Source organism: Odontomachus brunneus, unplaced genomic scaffold, assembly GCF_010583005.1.
Source record: "Odontomachus brunneus isolate Ranch 3 - 2012 unplaced genomic scaffold, Obru_v1 Obru_scaffold_052, whole genome shotgun sequence".
Lineage (NCBI taxonomy): Eukaryota > Metazoa > Arthropoda > Insecta > Hymenoptera > Formicidae > Odontomachus > Odontomachus brunneus.
The window spans coordinates 2,106,809-2,128,794 of record NW_022639502.1 but is presented as its reverse complement, the minus strand read 5'-3'; the positions used below and the strand labels follow the sequence as shown (position 1 = coordinate 2,128,794).

Here is a 21,986-nt window from a genome sequence, read left to right as displayed (position 1 = left end):
AATTTTTTTTTTCACTTTTTAACAAATTTCGTCATTTTACCCTAATTTAGATGGTTTTTGAAAGCCTATCCTTAGCGGTTTTCTCTTGAGCCTTAATGGGGGTTAATCAGTGTATGATTAATCACATCAAAGTTTGATCAATAAATAATTCCATCAATCGATTTGTGATATTTTATATATAATGATAATTTTGATGATTGATTTGCTGATTATTTTAGTCAAACAAATTTGAATTGCTGCGTTATGCCCAATACATTGTTACAAATAGCACTGCTCTCGCAATCACTCGATCCAAGTGACAGGCGATCAGATTAATTACCTGTACAGTACTTGACGCACGCCGACAACGGTCAGGTGTGGCATTTCGAGGTTGATCAACGTTTATCATTTACCGACCGAACGAAGTGAGTTTCCAACAAGAGACAGAAAGCCGGGGAAAGCAAGGAAACATCAGACAAGCAACGTCGGTTAAACTTGACTTAAAATAAGTTTAACACGAGATAAAATTCCTTCCGTCCCCGTTCGATCGAACCTCGCCCCCGTGTCGGATTTGCCGAGCATGTGAGATACGGAAAGGGAGTATCGCGCCAATCCGTCAAAGCTTTCAGAATCGAAGTGGTTCCGCTGAGTCGGCGGCTGCCGTGACTTCGTCGCCACAGGATCGATATCGCGTGCCCCGATAACGCCTCGCTTTCTCGCACCGATCTCGCCAAGTGTTGAACGTCGCGCTTACAGCCGCACGTCGATAGATCTCGGAGTCGTTGGCTGAAAAATTAATAATCTTCCCGTGTTCCGGCCACGGCCCGCGACAATCGTCGCTCGGCTCGGCGACACCGAGTATTCCGCGATGTGCGGCGAAAGTTGTGCGCGGCCAAGGCAATAAATTACACGGGCGTTTGTCCCGTCCCGTTAATTGTTCGGCGTGCGACTAATTGGCCGCGCCGCCGTAACGCTCTAAACGATTTTTGTCGTTGGGAAAGTAAGTTTCTTTTTCGACAACCAGCGTCCCGAGATTGCCCAAGAGCTCCAAGTTGATTGCGAGTTACGGAATCTCGTTACGCATCCCGGCACTTTTAGAAAGTTAAGATCGTCGTTTAAATTGCTCGCCACGAGGGTGGCTCGAGAGACCGCGATATTAATTTCGCGATCACGGTCTCGTGCCGTCGCTGATAGCGCCAGGCCCCGGCGCTGGTCATTCGGCCTTGTTATTGTTAAATCTTCGTCGGGTATCTTCACGTCGCGAAATACCTCTCGCCGGAAGTTGCAAGAAAAAAGAAAAAGACAACTACCGAGGAAAAGATGATAAAGTTTCGATGTGTGATTCATCGATCGATCGATGCGTATACACAAGAGCTTCCGTCATCTTTGGCCCGTATTCTCTTGTAACGATAAATGAGCCTCTAAAAGTGACTCATAGCCAATCAGAAAGCTTATAAGCCACTTTTAGAGGTTCAAACTTTTATCGTTAAAAGAGAACTCAGAATACAGGCCTTTGTCTCTTGAGAGATTCGTGTTGATTGTAAAATGCACCCGAGTCGAAATTATGATCTTACTTTCAACCTCACTATTCTATTCAACATCTATTTTGATATTCTGAAGCCTATATAATACAATCTATTTTGATACTAAAAAAGTTAAAAATAGAAATTTCCGATATTATCAGAGTTAAAGTAAGAGTAAATTGTATCATTAGAATTAAACCTACTTTGACTCTAATGATGGCCCGAAATTTCCCTTTTCACCTTTTTAGCGTCAAGATATGAATTGAATGAAATGGTGAGGCTGAAAGTGTGATCAAAATTTTGACACGGGACTTCTCATTTGGATGATAAGATCAGTATTAAGACGATCAGGGCGACAAACGCGCAAAATTAACAACGCGCACTCACGAACTGTGCGAGATATTATCGCGTGCTCCACGCTGAATATTAATATCCCGAACACCGTAAAACATAGCCAAGCGGCTATTGTCCTGAAGCCCGATCGAATATCCCATTCTGAGAGATTAGATAATCTAATAATCCGGGAATATTGCGATGACTAATGGCTCAGCGTTGGTTATACTTAATAGCTTAATAAATCGACCGCATGAACAAATACAAAGTACATTTGTCCGCTCGATCCCTTGCATTGCCGTCCCTCCGTGCTTCTTTCTTCTTAATCCCGTCCCCTATTTCTTCCACTGCTGTCACCCCCGTGTGTGTCACTTTCCGTTCGCGCGTATGCTTTGTTATCTTTCCTTCGCGTCACTCATCCTCACATTGTGCAGATTTTTCGCTCGTGACCAGACATTTATATTTATAATTCCACGTAATGACTTTGTCACTTAGCTGACATGTTGTATATACCCATATAGCACAAATGTTTACTAGATATTCTAAAAACGTTCTAAGAATATTCTAAGAATATTCAAATATTCGTAGAACATTCTTAGAATATCTATTGAACATTTGTATTGTATGGGTATTACTTCTTGGAAAGAGAAATTATAAATATAAATTCCTACGACCAAATTACGGACCAGAATAATGTATAACTAAATATATGATATATATAATATAAATTAATACATAATTAATATATTAATTTATATTTATATAATATCTCTCTAAGAAGTTGTTTGTGTGTGTGTGTGTGTGTGTGTGTGTGTGTGCATGTCAGACAAATGACAAATTGATCGCCTTATAAAACGTGAAATTATAAATATAAATTTCTGCTTAAGCGAACGAGAAACTTGTATTTATAATTTTTCTTTAAGAATTATATAAACGTAATTGCATATGCATATTAATTGCATATTATTCTGCAACAAACAAGAAACTTTTATTTATAATTCCTCTCGAAGGGAGAGAAAGAGAGAAGTTGCATGTACGACATGTCAGATGAATGACAAACTCGTCAACACAACATGATGATCATTATAGCGTTACGAAACGCTCGTCTCTTATATCTCACGGTCATAATCGGAATCGAAGTGCGCGTGCAAATAGAACCGCAAGCTTATGACGACGACGAAAATGCAGTCGTCGAGAAATCTGATATACGCTTTAAAGTACGTCTCGAAATCCGCTATTCGATCGCCCTCCTCCCCCAACCGCCGTCACAAAAAGAGGAAGAGAGAAATTGAATTCTCTTACGGTCGGCTTATGGGCCGACCGGCCGGCGTGTAAATAGAACACGACGTCCCGACGGTCGTTATCAGTTCTTACACGTCGCAGTGGTAGATAGCGAGCTAGAATACCTGCTAGGAAACCCGCGCGCGTTTACTCGGTAACTCTGATAAAATTATCCCAGGAGGAACCGTGCGAGTCGTGTCAGCCGCGCTGGTCGCAGCTGGGTCGTCGGAGTCGACGTAATCCTTACGCAACGTAAATAGCCGACTGTCGTCGCCGTTGTTGTTGTTGTTGTCGTTGTCGTCGTTGTTGCGCCGTTATAAGTCGTGTCTGTGCGGACTGACACTCACAGACGCGAATCGCTTTATCGCTTTAATCGTTTTACGAGCCGGGGTATTCACGGCAAACAATCGCGTCACCTGCAATCCGCGCTATCTCTTCGGATCGCGCGAATCACCGAGACTATGCTACATAAAACTCGTGCGTGAATCGAATATTTATCTTCTTTAACATTCAGACTTGCTATCACGGATTGAAACGCGAACTCTTCAACCAAGGATATCGACCGTGGAGTATAAGACTCGACAATGAAGAATAATCAATGAAGACAATCGAAAATAGCGCTCGAAATCTTCAAATAGACGAGCAATTCAATCGTGATATCGAATCCCGAATTTTAAACTTGGATTTTGGAATGATTAAATATAATAATAATAATAATATTTCCGTAATCAAAAGCCATACGGGAAAATACGGGATAGATACCTGACCCAAGCCTGACAAATTTCGACATATGTTACTTGCGAATATACGAATTATCCAAGATAATGAATTATACACCCCACAATTAATTAGCCACACTACACCTTGTTGACATGTCAACAAGGCCGCGTCGCGTTTCGCAAGTGGCGCCGGAGGCCTCTGTCGCGGAATTTGGCGGTTTCGACGAAGAGCCAACTGACAGAAGACTACGCGATAATAGGTCTGTTCTTTTTCTGTTAGCTGAACCGTGCGAACTGGTGCCCATTGATGCAATAAATTATAATGAGACAAATATATTTTGTTTTACTCTGACTTATTGCACGAATTTAGTTAAAACGAACAGACCTGATATGTTCCAGACAAGCTTCGCTGTTAAACCGCTCTGCGGCTTCTCGCTTTTCGTCGTTCCATCCAGGCGTTTTCTCCTGCGGCTCAGAACACGGCGAATCCGAATCCATCGCAAAGAACGGATAACGATCGGAAATGAAGGCGGAATAAACGCTACGCCCGCGGGGCAGGCCGAATGCAAAGAATTCGCGAGAGAATAGCGCGAGGGAGTCGGGGCCTCTTCGCCGCTTCGCATCGTGCCAATGTTGCGAGGTAACGCCGCATCGGGACGCGGAATAAAAACGCGATTCCGTCTCGCGAGGGAACTCCTTTTTGCGCCGAAGAATAAGCAGCTCACACTTCTTTATTTGCGGCGGTCTCGCGCCATTCAGGCTTAAGTCGCCCGCCTGCCCTGAATTTGTTCTCATTCAAGAAATATCAAATTCATATCTGTATATATATGCACGACAAAGAAAAATTCCCTTCAAAGAAGCTCTCTCAGCATTGTAGACGTTCCTAACTAGAAACTGACCCCAGTGTCCTGATCAGGTTTGGTCCCAATCGGCTACTTGGCTTGTACAAGATGATGTTATCGGCTCTTGATAAGTCATGTAACGCAGCATGGCTTCTGAACCAGACACGTATATTACGGTATTATAACGAAATGAAAGAGATTATATGGTATCAAATATATAATTAATTGAAAGATTATGATATTAAACCCGGTTTAACCAGTTTATTAAATTAATTTAATATCATAATCATCTCAATAAATTTGATACCATATAATTATGATTTTCTTTCATTTCGTTATATAATATCCGTGCCTGACCCGTTATTTCCCAATTAGTTTTCAAAGCCAATAATGTTCCTTTTGTTTTAATAATTAATTACATCTCCTTGTGTAAACCAAGTAATTGGGATCAAATTGATCAGGACTATGGAATATAAATTTCTAGTCCAGCTGTAGCAGGACTACACTGTTAAATCCGTAGTGTCAAATTATACTCAATTTGAGTTATTTTTAACCATTCCTATAAGTCGCCACTGCTCCTACTAAATATGTCGTTAATTTAACTAATGTAATGGAGTTAAATAATTTAACTTAAGAAATGTATTAAATTTGACTAAAATTTAGTTTATTTTTTATTATGTGCACGTTAATGTAACCTTTGTTTTAGTAAAAAATGATTTAATATTGTTCTAAATGGGTTGATTAGATGTGGTTGTTTTTTTAAACACATGTTTTATGTTAAAATAGTAAATTTTGACACACATAATAGTCAAAAATAACTAAACATTATTTAACTCAAGAAATTGGTTTAAATTTGACCCTCCAATATTTAACAGTGTATCCGATAGAAGGGAATTGCGGATTCGTTTTGCAAAAATTGGAAAATCCCAATTACGAGCCAGCCTGATTCGAAGAACAACGTAGTATTATTTCACGTGCGATATCGAGGAACTCGCTTCATCGATGATACCGTTTAACGAAAAGATAATTTCGCGGCCGGTACTTCGTCGCATGGTTATCGGCACAGTTATCCTCTCAGGATCTGCGACTATATCTTTATGTGAGACTCTTGTGTAAGGGATATTTCGATGGGTGAACGCAAGACCCAAAGAGAAGTGCCGCAAGTGCTTACAACAGCGGTTATTTTCATGCCGCAGCACGAGAAACGCCATGGCTATGCATCGTATGCGACAGTGCGCGCCGATTCACCCCAACGTGCTTATCATACAAGTGCATGCGCATATCCCCTCACATTGCAATTCAAAGCGGCGGGGACTCTCGCACTTTTTTTCAAATTATGCCACGAAGTGTTTTACGCGTGACGACAGTTGTCATGAAGTTATAAATTAAATTTACAAGCGCTCGCGCGACGAAAGGACGTTTCACCGTCGCGTAAGATTTTAAATAAACTGGGTTGAAAAAGGGAAGAATGTAAAGAAAAGGAAAAAGCGTTGCAATTTTCGCGCCCGCTCGTGTTATTTAGCCGACGAGCGTGTGCGTCGCGTTAGAAAGTTGCCGGTGTGGCATGCTAATCCTTACAAATCCCTTATCCAGCGCGATCCGCGCCTGGACTTTCCACGTTCTCGCGAAAAGGGCAACGACGACGCACGAACTAATCTAGGCAGATTGTACAGCGAGCGTGCTCGTATTTGCGCGAAACTCCTCAAACAAGTGTTTAGCGCGCGCGCGGAAAGGCAGAGAAGGAGAATGGAGAGGGGGGAGGGGAAGAGAGAGAGGGAGAGAATATTTACATTATGTAGGAAATGTAGGAAAGTTGCGGCGTTTGCTGTCGCCGCAATTTTATCGAGTAGTAACAAAGTTAGTGCGTTTTGATATAATGTGGGCATTTCATTAGCATTTCATTAGCATTCCGTTCCTTCCTCATGAAATATGGAACGCGTCGTATCATGAGCAACGATTGATTCATTAGCCCGTCGATTCATTAATCGACGAGGTGACTGATTGAACGAGATTATCATGTTTTCCAGCAGGAATGCGATCGCGAAGCACTTTCAGTAATAGCGCTTCTTGAAGGGTATATCTTTCAGCATGAAACATCGTCTCAGGTTCTTCGCGCAATTGATATCGATACCTGATACTGACACCGATTTAATCTTAATAGCGTGAGAATCCCTCAAACTGTGATATTCACGACAAGGAAACGCGAAGCGAGTGGATCTACGAGAATCGTTCTAAAAGAGTTGACATTAATCGTGACAGATTCTGCATGAATCTCTCTATGATTGGATGTAATGTAATCAGGATCATTACAGCCTCTCTCTCTCTCTCTCTCTCTCCCCCCTTTTTTCTCTTCCCCCTCTCTCTCTATTTCTCTCTCTCTCTCTCTCTCTCAGTTAGAATTCTGTAGATGATCGAAGATCATCACGCGATTAATTAAATAATCGAGCAAATTTAGAGTCTTACAATCTCTCAAAATTCTACAGAAAATAGAAGAATGCGTCGTGCAAGTGATTGAGTAGTCATTTGGCGCCAGATTAAGACCAGCTTAATAATTTGTGACGGGGTCTAAATTTGCCTGTGCAGAAATATTACTAAAATGCCGCTACGGTAAGTTCTACCATAGACATTAAGTAGTCATTGTGTAATCAGGCTCATTAGAGTCTATCTCTCTTTCTCAGTTAGAACTCTGTGGAAAATAGGTAATCGCCGCGCAATTAATTAAATAGTCATGTAACCAGACTCATTAGAGAATCCTCCCATTTCTCAGTTAGAATTCTGTAGAAAATAGGAAACTGTCGCGCGACTAATTAAATAGTCATCATGTGATCAGGCTAATTAGAGACTGTCTCTCTTTCTCAGCCAGAATTCCGCGGAAAATCGTTGCGCAGTTAATGAAGTAGTCATGTAACCAGACTCACTGGAGAATCTTCCTATCTCTCAGTTAGAATTCCGCGGGAAATAAATAGGGAATCGTTGTGCGATTAATGAAGTTATCATGCACGATCAGGCTCGTTAGAGCCTTTTTCTCTTTCTCGGTTAGAATTTCGTGGAAAATAGGGGATCATCGCGCGATTAATTAAGCAGTCGGTGGAAACTAAGCGTACAGGAGACGCATGTGTGCCGCGATGCGGCGATATATACTGCCTGCAGAGGGCGAAGGGAACGTTAACGAGCGGTAACAAGTGGCATTTTCGAGTTTCGAACAGAGGATATGTATATATCGAGGCGATGTGCCCAGCTAACCGGTGTAATTAGCAGCCTTGATACGCGCACTTTAACAGATTGAACGACCGAAACGAGCCGCTCGTCCACCCTTAATGGAGCCGCGCGGCGGTAGACGTCCGGTTTCTGTAACAACGCAGCGTCCTGTAATTTCCGCGGAAAGTGCAATTAGCCGCTCCGCAAGCGCGGAGTACGCTACTCGCCGCTGAAATCGGAAAATAGCTGGCCGGTATCGTTGGCGGTAAGGGATCTGAACAGTTGTTTGATGCGTGTTACTGCTTGCCGCAGAGTCACCCCGACTGCGTGTGAAATTCGATTAAAACTTTCAACGTTTATCGATCCTATCGATTCGATATTGCCGTTCGTGTCCGACGCGTTGTGAATTACGAGGGGTGTGAACGGAAGAGGGAAACTGCACAGAGTATTTGAAAGTTACGTGTTCTCAAAGTGGAAGCGACGTCCGTGTGTGCGATTTCGCGATTTTGCTGGCGCGAGAGTGTTATAAAAAGAGAAAAGAAAAAACGGAAGAACACACCGATGGCTTAAACCGAACTAATCGCTGCGGATCCCGAAGGACGAGTGCGGAGCATTAGGGTGCGCATTAACGAACACGAATATTCGTGACTGTGCGCGAACTAAACGTTACTAGATCACGGAAATGCATTTCAAGAACAGCGCACTTTAAAGCGCAGGAACTGCTGCCTGCGCGGAACAACACCCCGCCGCGGCACGACGCAGTTTCTAACGAGTTACCGAGACGGCCTGAATAACTTTTCCAATTTAGCCACACGCGGCTACAGCGTTATAAACGACAAAGTGTTACTTATCGTTACGGGCAACTTTAAAACCGGCGCTACTTGCCGGTAGATCGTCGCACGCAAAATGCACGCGCGAAAAAAAGAGAAGAAGGGGTGTCGATTTAGAATAACGATCTCGCGATCTATACGGCTCACGTTGTCGAGATCACGGTCGTCCTCACGGTTCCTCTCAAATCCGACGTTCGCAAGAGCGAGCAATAAGGGCACTCATTAACACTTTATTTGCCGTCAGCGCGACCCTCGCGCTCAGGTGAGCCGACTCCCTCGTCTTTCGCTCCTCGGCGAAAGCTGACGGGCGAAGTCAATCAAAGTTGCGGCAGTTTCTCCGGCAACATTCTGAAATTCCAGGCTGACAGGTATGGACGGCCTGAAATGGCGCTTGAAAGCGCTTGAAACGGGGATAATGGCGCAAAAGTTGCAGATAACGATCGACAACGATCTTACTTAAGCGCGTCGATTTATATGTATACACGGAGAAAATATTATAGTTTTATTTTTCTCTTTTCCTATAAATTTTTCTCAATTTCGATATGTATCCAATAATACAGAAGTAGACTGTCAGTAAGATATATCTTGCCAAGGAGCATACACGAAAAGAATTTTATAGTAAAGATTGTACTATAGGATTTTGTGACCGAGGAATAAATCGACATTCTGCAGTGATTCATTTTCTCTCTCCATCTTTTCATTTCATATGTGCCATTTATATTTTAGAACTGTGAAATGGCTGTCAAAACACTCGCTATGTTTCTAGCGAAATGATGTACCTGAGCAAGATAGTCCTTACTGAAAATCTATTCCTGGACTTTACTAAAAACATAGTTAATTTAACAAGAATTTGTATGAAAAGAAAAAAAAACATTCTCTTCGTATGATAAATTGCGCTAGAAATATAACAAATTTTTTAATAACTCATGTCACAGTTCCTAAAATATAAGTAGCATCTATGACAAATTAAAGGATCATCAATCGCCGTAGAATGTCAATCTGTTCCTCGCTTACAAAATTCTGTAGTAACATTTACTATAAAATTCTTTCCCCATATAAACAATTACCTTCGCACGATGACCTCTTTTTCATTCTTAAATCGAGTAGAGTACAACCCTTAAAAGTGCTGTCTCTCAAGGCATTATTCCGAGCGAGCGAGCAATATATTATATTAAGATATTCCGTAATATTTCAAGACTATCAATTATTAACGCGAGCCATATGCGAGGATCGATTCTCGCGAACAAAATCTTTCCTCATTGAGACAATCCTTATCAGTAATGCTGCTTGATAGGCCAGCGATTACTCGCTCGTTAGCGGAAATTGTTAACGAGCTGATATCCGAGGGAGATTCGAGCGCAGGAGTGCACTAAAGCTTGATTACCGATTCACGATGTTGTCATATAACATCATCGCGTAGCGACATTGTAGTGAATACACGCGAGAAATGAAACTTTGAAATGAATATCGAACACGAAGTGCCTTCGCCAAGTCGGGACTTCAATATCGAGATATATATGAAACAGAATTCTAATGTATTCATCACAACTTAGGAATATGAATTTTGTCATCTTTATGTCTTGAATAATAGTACGTGAATAGTACTTAATTTTTCGTTTGTTAAAGGAGCAAGCAAAGCGCGAGAGAGCAAAATTAAATCCACAATCAAGAAGGTAACTGAATACATGTTATTGTATATCATTCATTTCATTGTATATCTATCTATATACATGTTAAACATTAACTTCAATCGAATAAGTTTACATCGCTCGTTTCGAGAGCGCCATTATTTCTAATTTTTTTTTTATTTTTAGGAATATCAAGATACCTAAAAATCTTGTAGTCGAATAAAAAGTCGAAATATCGTAAATCTACCATAAATTTCCGCGGCTCAATTGTTTAAGCATCATCGCTCAATGTGCTCGATAATACGTAGTACAGTACAGTGAGTTATAAACCGCAGTTGCTATTAATATGCGCAAACATTCGTTGCCGACGGCGATCACGAAAACTAATTAATTTCGTAGCGCGCTTACGCGGTGCACCTGATTGGATTTTCTTTGAGGCGGTATAAGCCGCCATGAAGGGCCATTAAATAATTATGGGATATCCCTGGCACGCGTGCACACGCATGATCGATTATCGTGTGCTCGTTCCCGATCGTTCCCAATTTAAAGTGCGACGGATTAAGTAAGATCGAGCGAGCGAGTCGCAATGGTAAAACTCGCAATTACGAGAGCTAAGCACCTTTAATATCATACAAAATCCGATATTTCGCGACATTATTGAGAGCTAGGAAGAACGAAGGCATCTTAATTAACAAAGACGCTCGAAACAGATCTGAGAATATAAATTCGGTCTTGAAACATTCGTTGTATGAAGTTCCAACATCGACGTTACGGGCATCGTCTTTTCTCTCCTTCTTTTTCCCTCTTGTTCTCTCTCTCTCTCTTTCTCTCTCTCTCTCTCACTTGAACTGACGCACGCGTTTGATATTTTTAAATAACGGCTTGACCTTGTTAAAAGTTCTCCGTCGAAGTGGGTTTCTCGATTGATTAAACATTGATTGTAAGTAGTCCGTGGGTTTACTTCTTATCGTATATTTTAAATAGTGATTATAACGAGCACGCGCGTTGACAGAATAAGCGTCATCGCGTGTAACATTAGCGACGGAAGAATCCTCGGATTCACGGAACGATCGTGCTTGTGCTTGCACACAATTCCGATCTACTGCTATCTTTCATCGCGTTCGTTAACGCGCGAAATGATCAGTTTTACATGAGAATTTCTTCTCATGAAATTGCGACTTTTGTACGAATTCTTCGCATACCATTTTTATAGTCCTCGACAAAAATGCACCCGAACTTCAGATGTAACTCACGACGTGAGTCCTAATCGTCCAGAACATTCTCACTGACATTGATGTTCGCATTGACGTTACTACTGTGGCGTCGGGAAACGTAGCCGGGGAAAGGCGCAGAGTGAGGAGGCGGTCGATGATACTCTCTGATGAATTCACCGTAGTGCAAGTTGCAGCCCCCAGGTACGACCGCGTGTTCTTCTTGGCCGGATCTCCACAGTGCTCTGGTGTAGATAACGCTAGATGAATTCTCCAAAGTATAATCAGTGTATCTGCACCGAAATGATACACTTAGAACTGGTGGTTTATTATCAAGTGTAATAACACTGCTATCAGTAAAATCTTGCTGAAAGGATCAGTTAGTAATAGCGACTGTTCCTATTATCAATATGCAAACGCGGATGTAAAATTACGTGTCATCGCGCACAGGGCACATGGAAAGTCGCAAACGCGAAAAGTTGCATTCGGTGCAAATTTGTATGTTACAAATTTTGCACAGCGGAATCTTCGCTGACCAAACTCGATGAGGTTACAAGACGGGAGAATAAAGTGGCAGTGTTTCTACTGAAAGTCGAATTATTAATGAAATCTGAAGTCGAAATTTTATTAAATATGTTAAATCTTGTTAAATATGTTAAATCTTAAATTCTGCAGTAGAAGAGCTATGTTAGCAAAGTTTAATCCTAATGACACAATTTACTCCTGATGATGTCCGCTTTGATGATGTACGAAATTTTTCTTTTCATTTTTTCTTCAAAATAAATATGTATTATATAGGCTTCAGAATATCACAGGAAGAAGGAATGGTGGCGGATTGAATTTATTCCCTTTGGCATCGTTTTCTCTGCGAGAGTTGTAGGGTGGCGGATCATACTTGTTCTCATTGTCATAATTATCGTATTGTTTGCGAGAATAGAAAGGAGGCAAGTCGGAATTTACCCATGAGCCTAGATTATCGTTCTCTTTGCGGGGATAGAACGGTGGCGGGCTGTATGCGTTGCTGTACTTGTATGCGTTGCTGTAATTACCGTTCCCTCTGCGGGAGTAAAAGGGTGGCGGATCATACTTGTTTTCATCATCACTCTGCCTGCGAGAGTAGTAAGGTGGCGGATCGTACTTGTCCCCGTTGCCATAGTTATCGTTCTGTCTGCGGGAGTAATAGGGTGGCGGATCGTACTTGTTTCCATCTTCATTCTGCCTGCGAGAGTAGTAAGGTGGCGGATCGTACTTGTTTCCACCTTCATTCTGCCTGCGAGAGTAGTAAGGTGGCGGATCGTACTTGCTCCTGTCATCAATCTGTCTGCGAGAGTGGTACGGTGGCGGATCGTACTTGTTTCCACCTTCATTCTGCCTGCGAGAGTAGTAAGGTGGCGGATCATACTTGCTCCTGTCATCAATCTGTCTGCGAGAGTGGTACGGTGGCGGATCGTACTTGTTTCCACCTTCATTCTGCCTGCGAGAGTAGTAAGGTGGCGGATCGTACTTGTTTCCATCTTCATTCTGCCTGCGAGAGTAGTAAGGTGGCGGATCATACTTGCTCCTGTCATCAATCTGTCTGCGAGAGTGGTACGGTGGCGGATCGTACTTGTTTCCACCTTCATTCTGCCTGCGAGAGTAGTAAGGTGGCGGATCGTACTTGTTTCCATCTTCATTCTGCCTGCGAGAGTAGTAAGGTGGCGGATCATACTTGCTCCTGTCATCAATCTGTCTGCGAGAGTGGTACGGTGGCGGATCGTACTTGTTTCCACCTTCATTCTGCCTGCGAGAGTAGTAAGGTGGCGGATCGTACTTGTTTCCACCTTCATTCTGCCTGCGAGAATGGTACGGTGGCGGATCGTACTTGTTCCCATTGCTGAAGTCATCATATTGTTTGCGAGACGACAGTTTGTGCTGATCCTCGCTATCATGACGACGTATTTGCTCGTGAGATAGTGAGTCGTGTTTATTCCCAGGAAGACCATTAATCGCCGCTCTTGCACCTCTCAGAGAGTCGACTTCTTCCCATGCGAAGCCCTCCGCCCTCGGTATAACGTACTGCGCAATATGTCCGATATAATTTGTCATCTCGAACGTTAAATTATTCCGCGAGCGTTGCGCGCTGCTCGAGACATTCGTTATAGCAAAAGCATCGCGAAAAAGAGGATTGTCGATCGCCGTAAGTGTTTCCTGTTTTCAACGATAACTCGAAATAACGACTGAACTATCTCTATTTTCGATTCAATCTCTGTGCTTACGCTTGGAAAACTCTCACGACGTTATGAATATCCTCGAAGATTTACGGTAAAGATACCAATTCCCAAGCACAAATATCCAATCATAGACATTGTTTTGGTCTTTCAATGCGAATATTTAAACCTTCATTATAGGATATGTGCATATATTCGAGACATGTATGTTTTATGTTGAGAGTTCAAATACTAGTATTTAAAGAGTTCAAATACTAGTATTTAAAATGTTAAGAATACCCAGAATTAGTTACGTGTTCGGGCATTAGTACTTTTAGACAAACTGACAACAAACTTTCTCTTACCATCAAAAGGGCGAGAAGAAGCGTGACCAGTGTTTCGCGATACATCGCGGAAGATCGTACGAATTCTAACCAAGGTCGAAGCGGAAGCCCGACTGTCACCGTGGTCGCCAGCGCGCCATATTTTTATGAGGTCGCTTCGCGCGGGTGATAATTCGAGGGTAAACTCAATTATTGCTATCGGAGAACCTCCGAAGTCGCGGCACATATTATTAACTGCAACGGTGCGGACGCTGCAGTTAGGCGATGACAAACGACGTCGTTGACCGTTCGCGCGCGCGGCCGATCCAATTTAATCGAGCGCGGCTTTTACGAGCGAATTGTAATATCGAGGAGACCGAGCGGCGCGCGATATTAATTAGCGCCTCGCGAAGAACGACAAAACTGTTGCGAAAAAAAAGAAATCAGGCCACTTACGGTTTTTCTCGGTTAATCAAGCCGATCGGTCTTGACAGGTCGCTCGTATATGTGTGCGCGCGCGCGCGCTCATTATTGGCTTCTCTCTCTCTCTCTCCCACGTTCGACGACTATATCGAAAGTCTCATTATTTAATGTCGATCATTGCGCGAGGCCGTCGTGAATCCGGCGAATGAAATTCGCACCGCGCGAGCCTCGCGTCCGTGTGAATCGGCGAGAATAAAAACGCGACAATTTGGGCGATGCGTATTATTCTTCCGTACACGTCTCTAACTTCGGAGACTAATACATGCCGATTACCCAGCTTAATTTCAGAGATGAAATTTGTCTAGCAATTGTTATACACACAGGGAAGATATTATAATTCTTTTTTTTTCTTTCATGCAGGATGTTCCAGAACAATCTTCTCGTGGAGGATATTGGACTTTTATGTTCACCTGAATCCGTACTATGCTTCCACGAGAACTACGGAAGTTGTTCTGGAACACTCTGTATATGAATTCTTTTTTCAATTTCACAATATTTCCGGTAGCGCAGGAATAAATTGTCAGTAAAATCCGTCTCATTGAAGAATATAATAAATTTTACTGGAAACATTAAGCAAATTTTATAACAGCGCAATCCAGCTTCTAAAATATAAAAAATGTGTAATGAAAAAAGTCAGTTACTGCCGAATGTCAATCTATTCGTCGGTTACAAAATTCTGTAATTTCTACTATACTTCTGATATTTCTGTTAATTTTTATTATAAAACTCTCTACGCGCGCGTGTATGAGTAGAGAAACGTTTTGTCTCTTTAGAGGAACCCAAGATCTCGAGATAATGTTCATTAAGTAGAAGTCGGAGATATGTTTTATGCTTACTTTTTTTCACATGTATTCAATATACCACCGTCTATTTGTAAAAGAATTTGACTTATTTGCAGTGGAAGAAGAATATATCAATCCAACGCATTAAATTATTGCGCATACTTTTACATTATTTATGCCAGATGTATTACCAACGACGCATTGGTAGCCGGCGTGTTATTGGAATTTTCACTGAAGGACGGAACGAGCTTAAACCGGGCCGCGAAACAGAGGCAAAAGGAAGTGTATGCCGAATTTAGGACAGCCCGCGCATCGCTCCTCAGTCGCACCTGCGATGAAGCAGTCGAGTCGAGTCTAGTCACGACCGTGTGTCGACGTTTAGGAAACGTTCCAGGTAGCAGCTGGCGGATACATCGAAAAGCTTCGAGCCCGGGCTCTATTTCGTGATAGGAAAAGCGGGATTAAAAGCTATCGCGGATAAATTCGAGGATAAGCCGGATTTGGGATGGGTTGTGGAACTCACGGCTAATTCTACGAAGTCGGCCGAGCCGTTAGAGAGTCTCGACATTAGCCCAAAATTTATCTCGCCTTTTTTACAGCTCGCGAACGAGGCGCGCGCACATAAACGCCGCGGATTATTATTCGCCACGCTCTTAAATCGCGCACCGCGCGAGATAGAGGGAATCGAAATCTCAAAGGCGCGATATAATAAATTACAGCCGAGTCGTCGTTCAGGGCGATTCGATTTCCTCTCTCGACGGGAATCCTTCTCCTCTCTCGAACGAATGCGGATACTCGTTACGTCGTGTTGTCGTGCAAAACAGTCGGCGCCCAAGCCGATTCGCGAAATCCGACGTTTGAACGAGACCGCGACTCACCCGCTGTTATGTAATAAATGGAGCCCGCGCTGAAAATCAAATTCGCTAACGACCGTCGCAAATAATCGGCATTATACTGTTTACCATTCCGCCGCGGTCGAGTTCGACCGCGTCCCGCGCACTGCAGACCGTCAATAATTAAATCCCTGAACCGATGGAGCTCGATTAAGCTATTAGTTCGACAACAGGCGATTTTGCACCGGGATTCTCTTTTTTTTTTATCCATCTACCGCCATCCATTTACTATCATCCTTTTCCGTGCACTCTGCGTTGTTTCCAAAGCGGAAACAACGAAACATTTCCGCGCGCGAGAATTCGCGCGAACTGTCGTAGCCTTTCACGCCAAGACTTCAACCCGATGACGCGTTGACGTCTGATCGCCTCGGAAACGACGCGAGTTTGTTTTAATGATACGCTGAGCATAGCGACGATACGCATGCGGAAGTGATTCCGCGCGAAAGTCGCGTTCCCGCTGAAATATCGCGATTTTCGCCGCGCCAAACAGTTCACGCGATATGCGTTCGGCTTCCGCTTTCGCACGAACACGTATCGCTCGTCGCGATTACATTCGAAATGCGAAAAGTTTCCGCCACGTACAGCCGCCCGTGATATCGCGCGCGATGAGTTCTCTATATTTGTTGTACGCCACCTCGTTATTCGTGTTACGATATACAACGTTACGGAGGTGAGCTCTCCAACTCCAAAACTGTATTTTATTGCATGACCTCATTCAGCGGGATAAAAACATTCGAGGCAACGTTCGTAATAGCGCTTGCTTGATATCTCAACGCATTTTTTGAGAAACGTATCACGATCGATACGTAACGCCGAATCCTTAATTGAGACTGCATCACGAATCTGACTCGTGACGCTTACAGAGAGAGAATTTTATAATAAAAATTATTGTAAAATTTTGTGACCGACGTATATGTTGACATTCCGCAATGATTGATTACTTTTAGACCATTTATTTTCATATTATCCTAAAACGAATCAATGAAAATATTTCTGATTGAATCAGTAAAAAATGTATTTCACTAACAATTAGTAGTAGAAAGCTAAAAGCTTAAAAATTTGCTATATTTTTAGCGAAATTTGCTCTATTCGTTGACGAGGTAGACCACAGAAAAAATACTCGAAAATCTATCTGTGGAATATAAAGTTTATTCAAAAAAATAAATTTCATTTCACAGAAATAGACTTATATGCCACAAATAAATTTGCAAGAATTTTTTTCTTAATGCACTGACAACTTATTCCTACACTACTAGAAACATGATAAAAAAGTGAAAAAAATTAATATGAAAAAAAACTGATATTCTCCCTTTGTGTAACATACTCTACTGATAGCTCGCTTTTGCATTCGTTTGTTTAGTTTATTTCTGTTTGTTCTCCTGTTTTTCGTTGTTTTTCTTTATTTTCCTTATATAAACAATAGTATGATCCACAAGAAATGAAATCATTATTGTTATTACGTCCAGATATGAAAACGAATCTGACTAGTTATGATTTTCCACGAGAGAGAAAATGTTGATGAGAGGTTCATCAAAATATTTCAATTCAAACATATTGTGATTCACTGAAAAGTTACATTAAGCCGTGACATCCGTACGCTACGCGGAAAGCTGCACACATTCATACGGAGATAAATGCAATTCTAATGGGTAAAATAATACTCCCGACGAAGGTAGCAAATATGAATTATTTCCAAATCGCGGACAGAGAGCCGACGAGGCTGTTTATTCAATCAGCAACACGAATAATTACCAACAACGAGTGCGTGACATTGGACTAGGCTGCGTCGTGGAACACCTCGTACACGCGGGTATGAATTTACAAAAGGGAACAAAACGCAAGGTTGCTCGCGACTCGATTTAATACACACCGGGGTCGTATGTGTGTGTGTGTGTGTGTGTGTGCTCGCTGCGCTTTGACCGGACTTTTTGATTGATCGTGCCATCGTGCACTACATCTCGTGTCTCTTATATACACGTCGTGCCATGCGGTACGTCGATCGTTGACACGCAGAATGCGTCGTGCCGCATGAGGGATAACCGGGCGCCTCGATATCGCTGATTGGAAAACCACCGTCCGGGAGTTTGCGAGTTTTAGTTTCCATTATCCCGTAGCGTACAGGTCAGCGGATCCATAAAGTAATTTACCCTGGGAGAATTGGAGAGAGCGAGAGCGAAAGACACAGAGAGGAGAAGGGGGGGGGAGAGAAAGAGAGAGAGAGAGAGAGAGAGAGAGAGAGAAAGAGAGAAGGAGGCCTCAGCGCGTCAATAAATTTCAATGGTCAACTATCGACTGTCTGATGTTAAAGCGCAATGATCCCGGCGGGGAATTCGTGCGTGCATTTTTACGTGAAAGGCACATTTCGCGACATTGTCGGCGAAATTGACGCCCGCGCATAAGCGAGGATATGCTCCACGTTACGTGTTAAACGTGCGACTCGTAACAATTAACGCGTTGCAAGCATCATTGTCTGTTGTGAAGCGCAATTGCTCACGTCACACGACTACGGCAATGGTTCGCGGCGATTTGCCATAAACTTCTCGGGCAGTCGGCGGTGGAGCATAAATTCTCGTTATAAAAAGCTCCGAGAGGGGTCGCCAATCGCATTGGAGTGGTGCGCGAGCTGCGAGTTTGCAAATCCGGCTCAATTTTCACTTGGACTTTTTATCTTCATCCGATTATTTGGAACGTACATACAGTTCCGGAGGAGGGGACCATCAACTTTTCAATAATTCTTTCGACTTTGGCTTTTGAGACCAACGCGAATTCGCAACTGGACCGAGCAATTGCTTTGGTCTTTTCTCTCTTCTTCCCTCTCTCTCTCTCTCTTTTTCTTTGTCTCTCTCGCCAATTTTCGAAAACGGCAAATGGACGAATAACAAACGTGTGAAGATTGAATCGGGATCATTAGTTATTTGTAAACGTAGAGATACGCGAGAATTATTAGGTGAAGCTGAAGTTATCGCTGTAGAATATTTCGTTCAATCCTACATTTGACAATATTAATAATAATAATAATAAATGCAGAATATTGTTCGTCTCAGTAAATGACAGAAATCGTTGAAAAAATATGTTTTCAAGATGATATTTAGCAAACAATACAACTGCATCCTGAAGACGTCATTTATTTCATTCAAACACACAAAAGTTTTTTTCCTTATTTTCAGTCTGACAAATAAAGGGTTAATATTTGATATTGGTTAGTCAAAGATGTTATTTGCCACACATTTTAATAAAACGTTTAATCGAATTTTGCTAGTAAAAAGATCGTATAACTAAAAGGCGCATTGTTTTCGTATTAGTTGCAACGATGAGAGGCGTGTTGAAGCGGGAGAGGATTGCGCGACGTAAATTTTACGTCAAAATGAATTATAGATTCCGCTTCTATAGGAGCGCAAGTGCAATTAAAATACCTAATTTAACAAGACACGTTAATCATGACGTTTATGATTTATCCGCACTCGCGACCGAGATAAAATATTCATCGATATCCAACACCAATATTTTGCTGCGCGAGCAGTTTGTAGAGCAACCAAGTGACCCGTCTTAGTAAAATTAAACGAAAACATCCGCGACGCGCGCGAAAAATACAAAATTTCGAGTTTGCTCAAATTCATCATAAGCTTTCAAACCTCCAACAAAGAATATTGTTCTAGCGATAGCGTTAAAATCTACTCATCGCATAAAATCACCTGAAATATATGCATGAAAAATTCCAGAAAATCTCCTCATAAATTATTTCGAAAAAAGAATTTTTATTCTCTCTATAAAAATATTACAAAATTTTGTCAAAAAAAAAACTAACTCGATTCTAGGTAGTAAGCAAACCGAATTTTTGTTCTAATTAAATATTCTTGATTGCGATGCTGAATTTGTTAGGATCCAAAATGTATCTTGAATGAATTGGATCCTTGTGATGAATTCTTCATAAATTTACGGAACTTGTGAGATACTTGAAGCAAGTAGCATTCACTTAAACGCAGTATATATTTTGTTGCACTCTCGTAGCAATTTCGAAGCGGATGAGAGGGAGGCAGGGAGGGAAGGGAAAAGCAGCCAGGAGAATAACTCGGAGGATCGGCACGGCGGTTTGACGAGCGCTTAAAAAAAGGATCAATATGGTTCAGCCTGCAAGTTTTCGGCTGCTGACGCTGCTCGCAATATAACTGTCGTCGTTTGCGTAACCCCATTTGTGTGTCAGTGTGACAGACCTCTTTTCTCCTCTCCTCTCCTCTCTTCGGTCCCACCTACCGACAATTTTTTTTCCATATCACGCCAATACATTCCCTCATTGTCACAGACCCACAGAATCACATTGTCGTTTCGCATAATGGAGCTGGAGCGGAAAGCACAAAAGTATTCCGGAGAGATCGGTCCGTGCGCGCGCACACACACATATACGCGCGTTTTGCGGATATAACAGTGATAACAAAAGTATAGGATAATAACGCGTATAACATTTCGCGGGAGCGTAACGTGATATGCGGCCGCACCGGATGAGAGAGCGGGCTAATTAAGCGTATTAACAGTTAGCCGTCGGCGTTATTTCGGAATTATAGAAATTTGAGCAGCGAAGGCGGACTTTGACGTCGCGTACTCGCAAAGCAATGTCCATCAGGGATGTCCGCGTGTACGATTAAATTTTTCCTTCCTGTCTGCATGTTATATGCCGGACGGAATCAGGCAGAGAAACGGTTAAGGTAAAGTCAGGGGGTGGATCGAAGTCACCAGGGGGTGGAAGGCACTGTCCAAGTCCAAGTGTGTTATTTCGACCGAATCTCTTTCATTACCGTTTCAAGTCACGTCATGGTAACGCGTTTGAACGTATTGAACTCTAATTTACACGTGTCTGAAGGACATACCAAAGAACGTGTTTTGAAGCCGCAGGGAACGCGCAAAAAGAGCCTCAGCCAAATTACACCTGCGCTCATGCGTTCAAAAATAACATATGCGCTGGATTTGCAGCGGGTGCGAACTGAGGAGAGATTGAGAACGGAAGAATCTCCGAGAGAGCTGAAGACGCTGACTCCTACACTGACTCGCGCACTTCGATTTTCCCTCGCGGCTTGCCCTAGTGCTCATAACCCAGATCTTAACGGATAATAGTAGCTCGGGCTGCGATAGACGAAACGTAGCTTCGGGTCGTGTCATCTATCTTCCACCTTGAAATTATTCAGGCTTTTCCTTCGGCTCGCAGTCAGCGCTTTCGCGAGGACACGTGGAAATTTGGGGCGTGACAAGCAGAATCATCGACATTCTCTTCTTTTCTCCGGATAAAGTGAGATACCATCTCGTTTTCTACCTTCGCGCGATAATAATGTTCTCTTAAGCGTCTCTCGAGAGGTGCTCTATGAATAATTCCGACTGGGAAAAATTCTCGCCGGCCAGCGCGAAAATTAATATCGCGATGGCGTGGTGCGAAATAATCCGTTTCGAGCAACGTAAGCCCGCGCGATTCTTCGCCGGCATTCCACCTTGTCGGCCGTGATAGATAAGCTTTTGATCAACTATCACGATAGAGGCTATAATCGGCCTTCATACAGATCGCGTTTCGCGGTCGCCTCGAAATCCACGGCCGATCGATATTAAACGAGCGCAATTCACGATGCAGTTACACATTCCCGGCAGCGTGACCATAGCTGCAGAGAGCGAATTTCCGCATCGTGCCGATTATACCGCGAATAGAAATTTCGTACACTCTCCTCGAAATTCGCCCGTGGCCGAAGGCCGCTCTCTCTTCCCCCCCCCCTCTCTCTCTCTCTCTCTCTCTCTCTC

At 42.6% G+C, this 21,986-nt stretch overlaps 1 protein-coding gene across 3 annotated transcripts; it reads right to left on the bottom strand.

Moving 5' to 3' along the window:
- Window positions 1-10,391: 10,391 nt before the first annotated feature.
- On the bottom strand, window positions 10,392-14,260 carry LOC116845465 (extensin-2-like). Of its 3 annotated transcripts, none has more exons than XM_032818186.1 (3): window positions 14,096-14,260; window positions 13,059-13,599; window positions 10,392-13,007 (listed from the first exon to the last, which is right to left on the bottom strand). In XM_032818186.1, exons 1-3 carry the CDS (start codon window positions 14,138-14,140, stop codon window positions 12,346-12,348), a joined length of 1,248 nt encoding a protein of 415 aa, XP_032674077.1. In that variant the 5' UTR covers window positions 14,141-14,260; the 3' UTR covers window positions 10,392-12,345. The 3 variants fall into 3 exon arrangements, with proteins under 3 accessions (XP_032674077.1, XP_032674076.1, XP_032674075.1); XM_032818185.1 differs by having other exon boundaries at window positions 10,392-13,160; window positions 13,212-13,599; XM_032818184.1 differs by having other exon boundaries at window positions 10,392-13,599; window positions 14,096-14,259.
- Window positions 14,261-21,986: the final 7,726 nt, after the last annotated feature.

Bases quoted from the DNA above. Each gene is read 5' to 3' on its own strand.
- LOC116845465 (XM_032818184.1), bottom strand. From the start codon at position 14,140: ATGTATCGCGAAACACTGGTCACGCTTCTTCTCGCCCTTTTGATG. The intron at 13,600-14,095 runs GTAAGAGAAAGT...CATATTGCGCAG, and splicing joins TTCTTCTCGCCCTTTTGATG to TACGTTATACCGAGGGCGGA.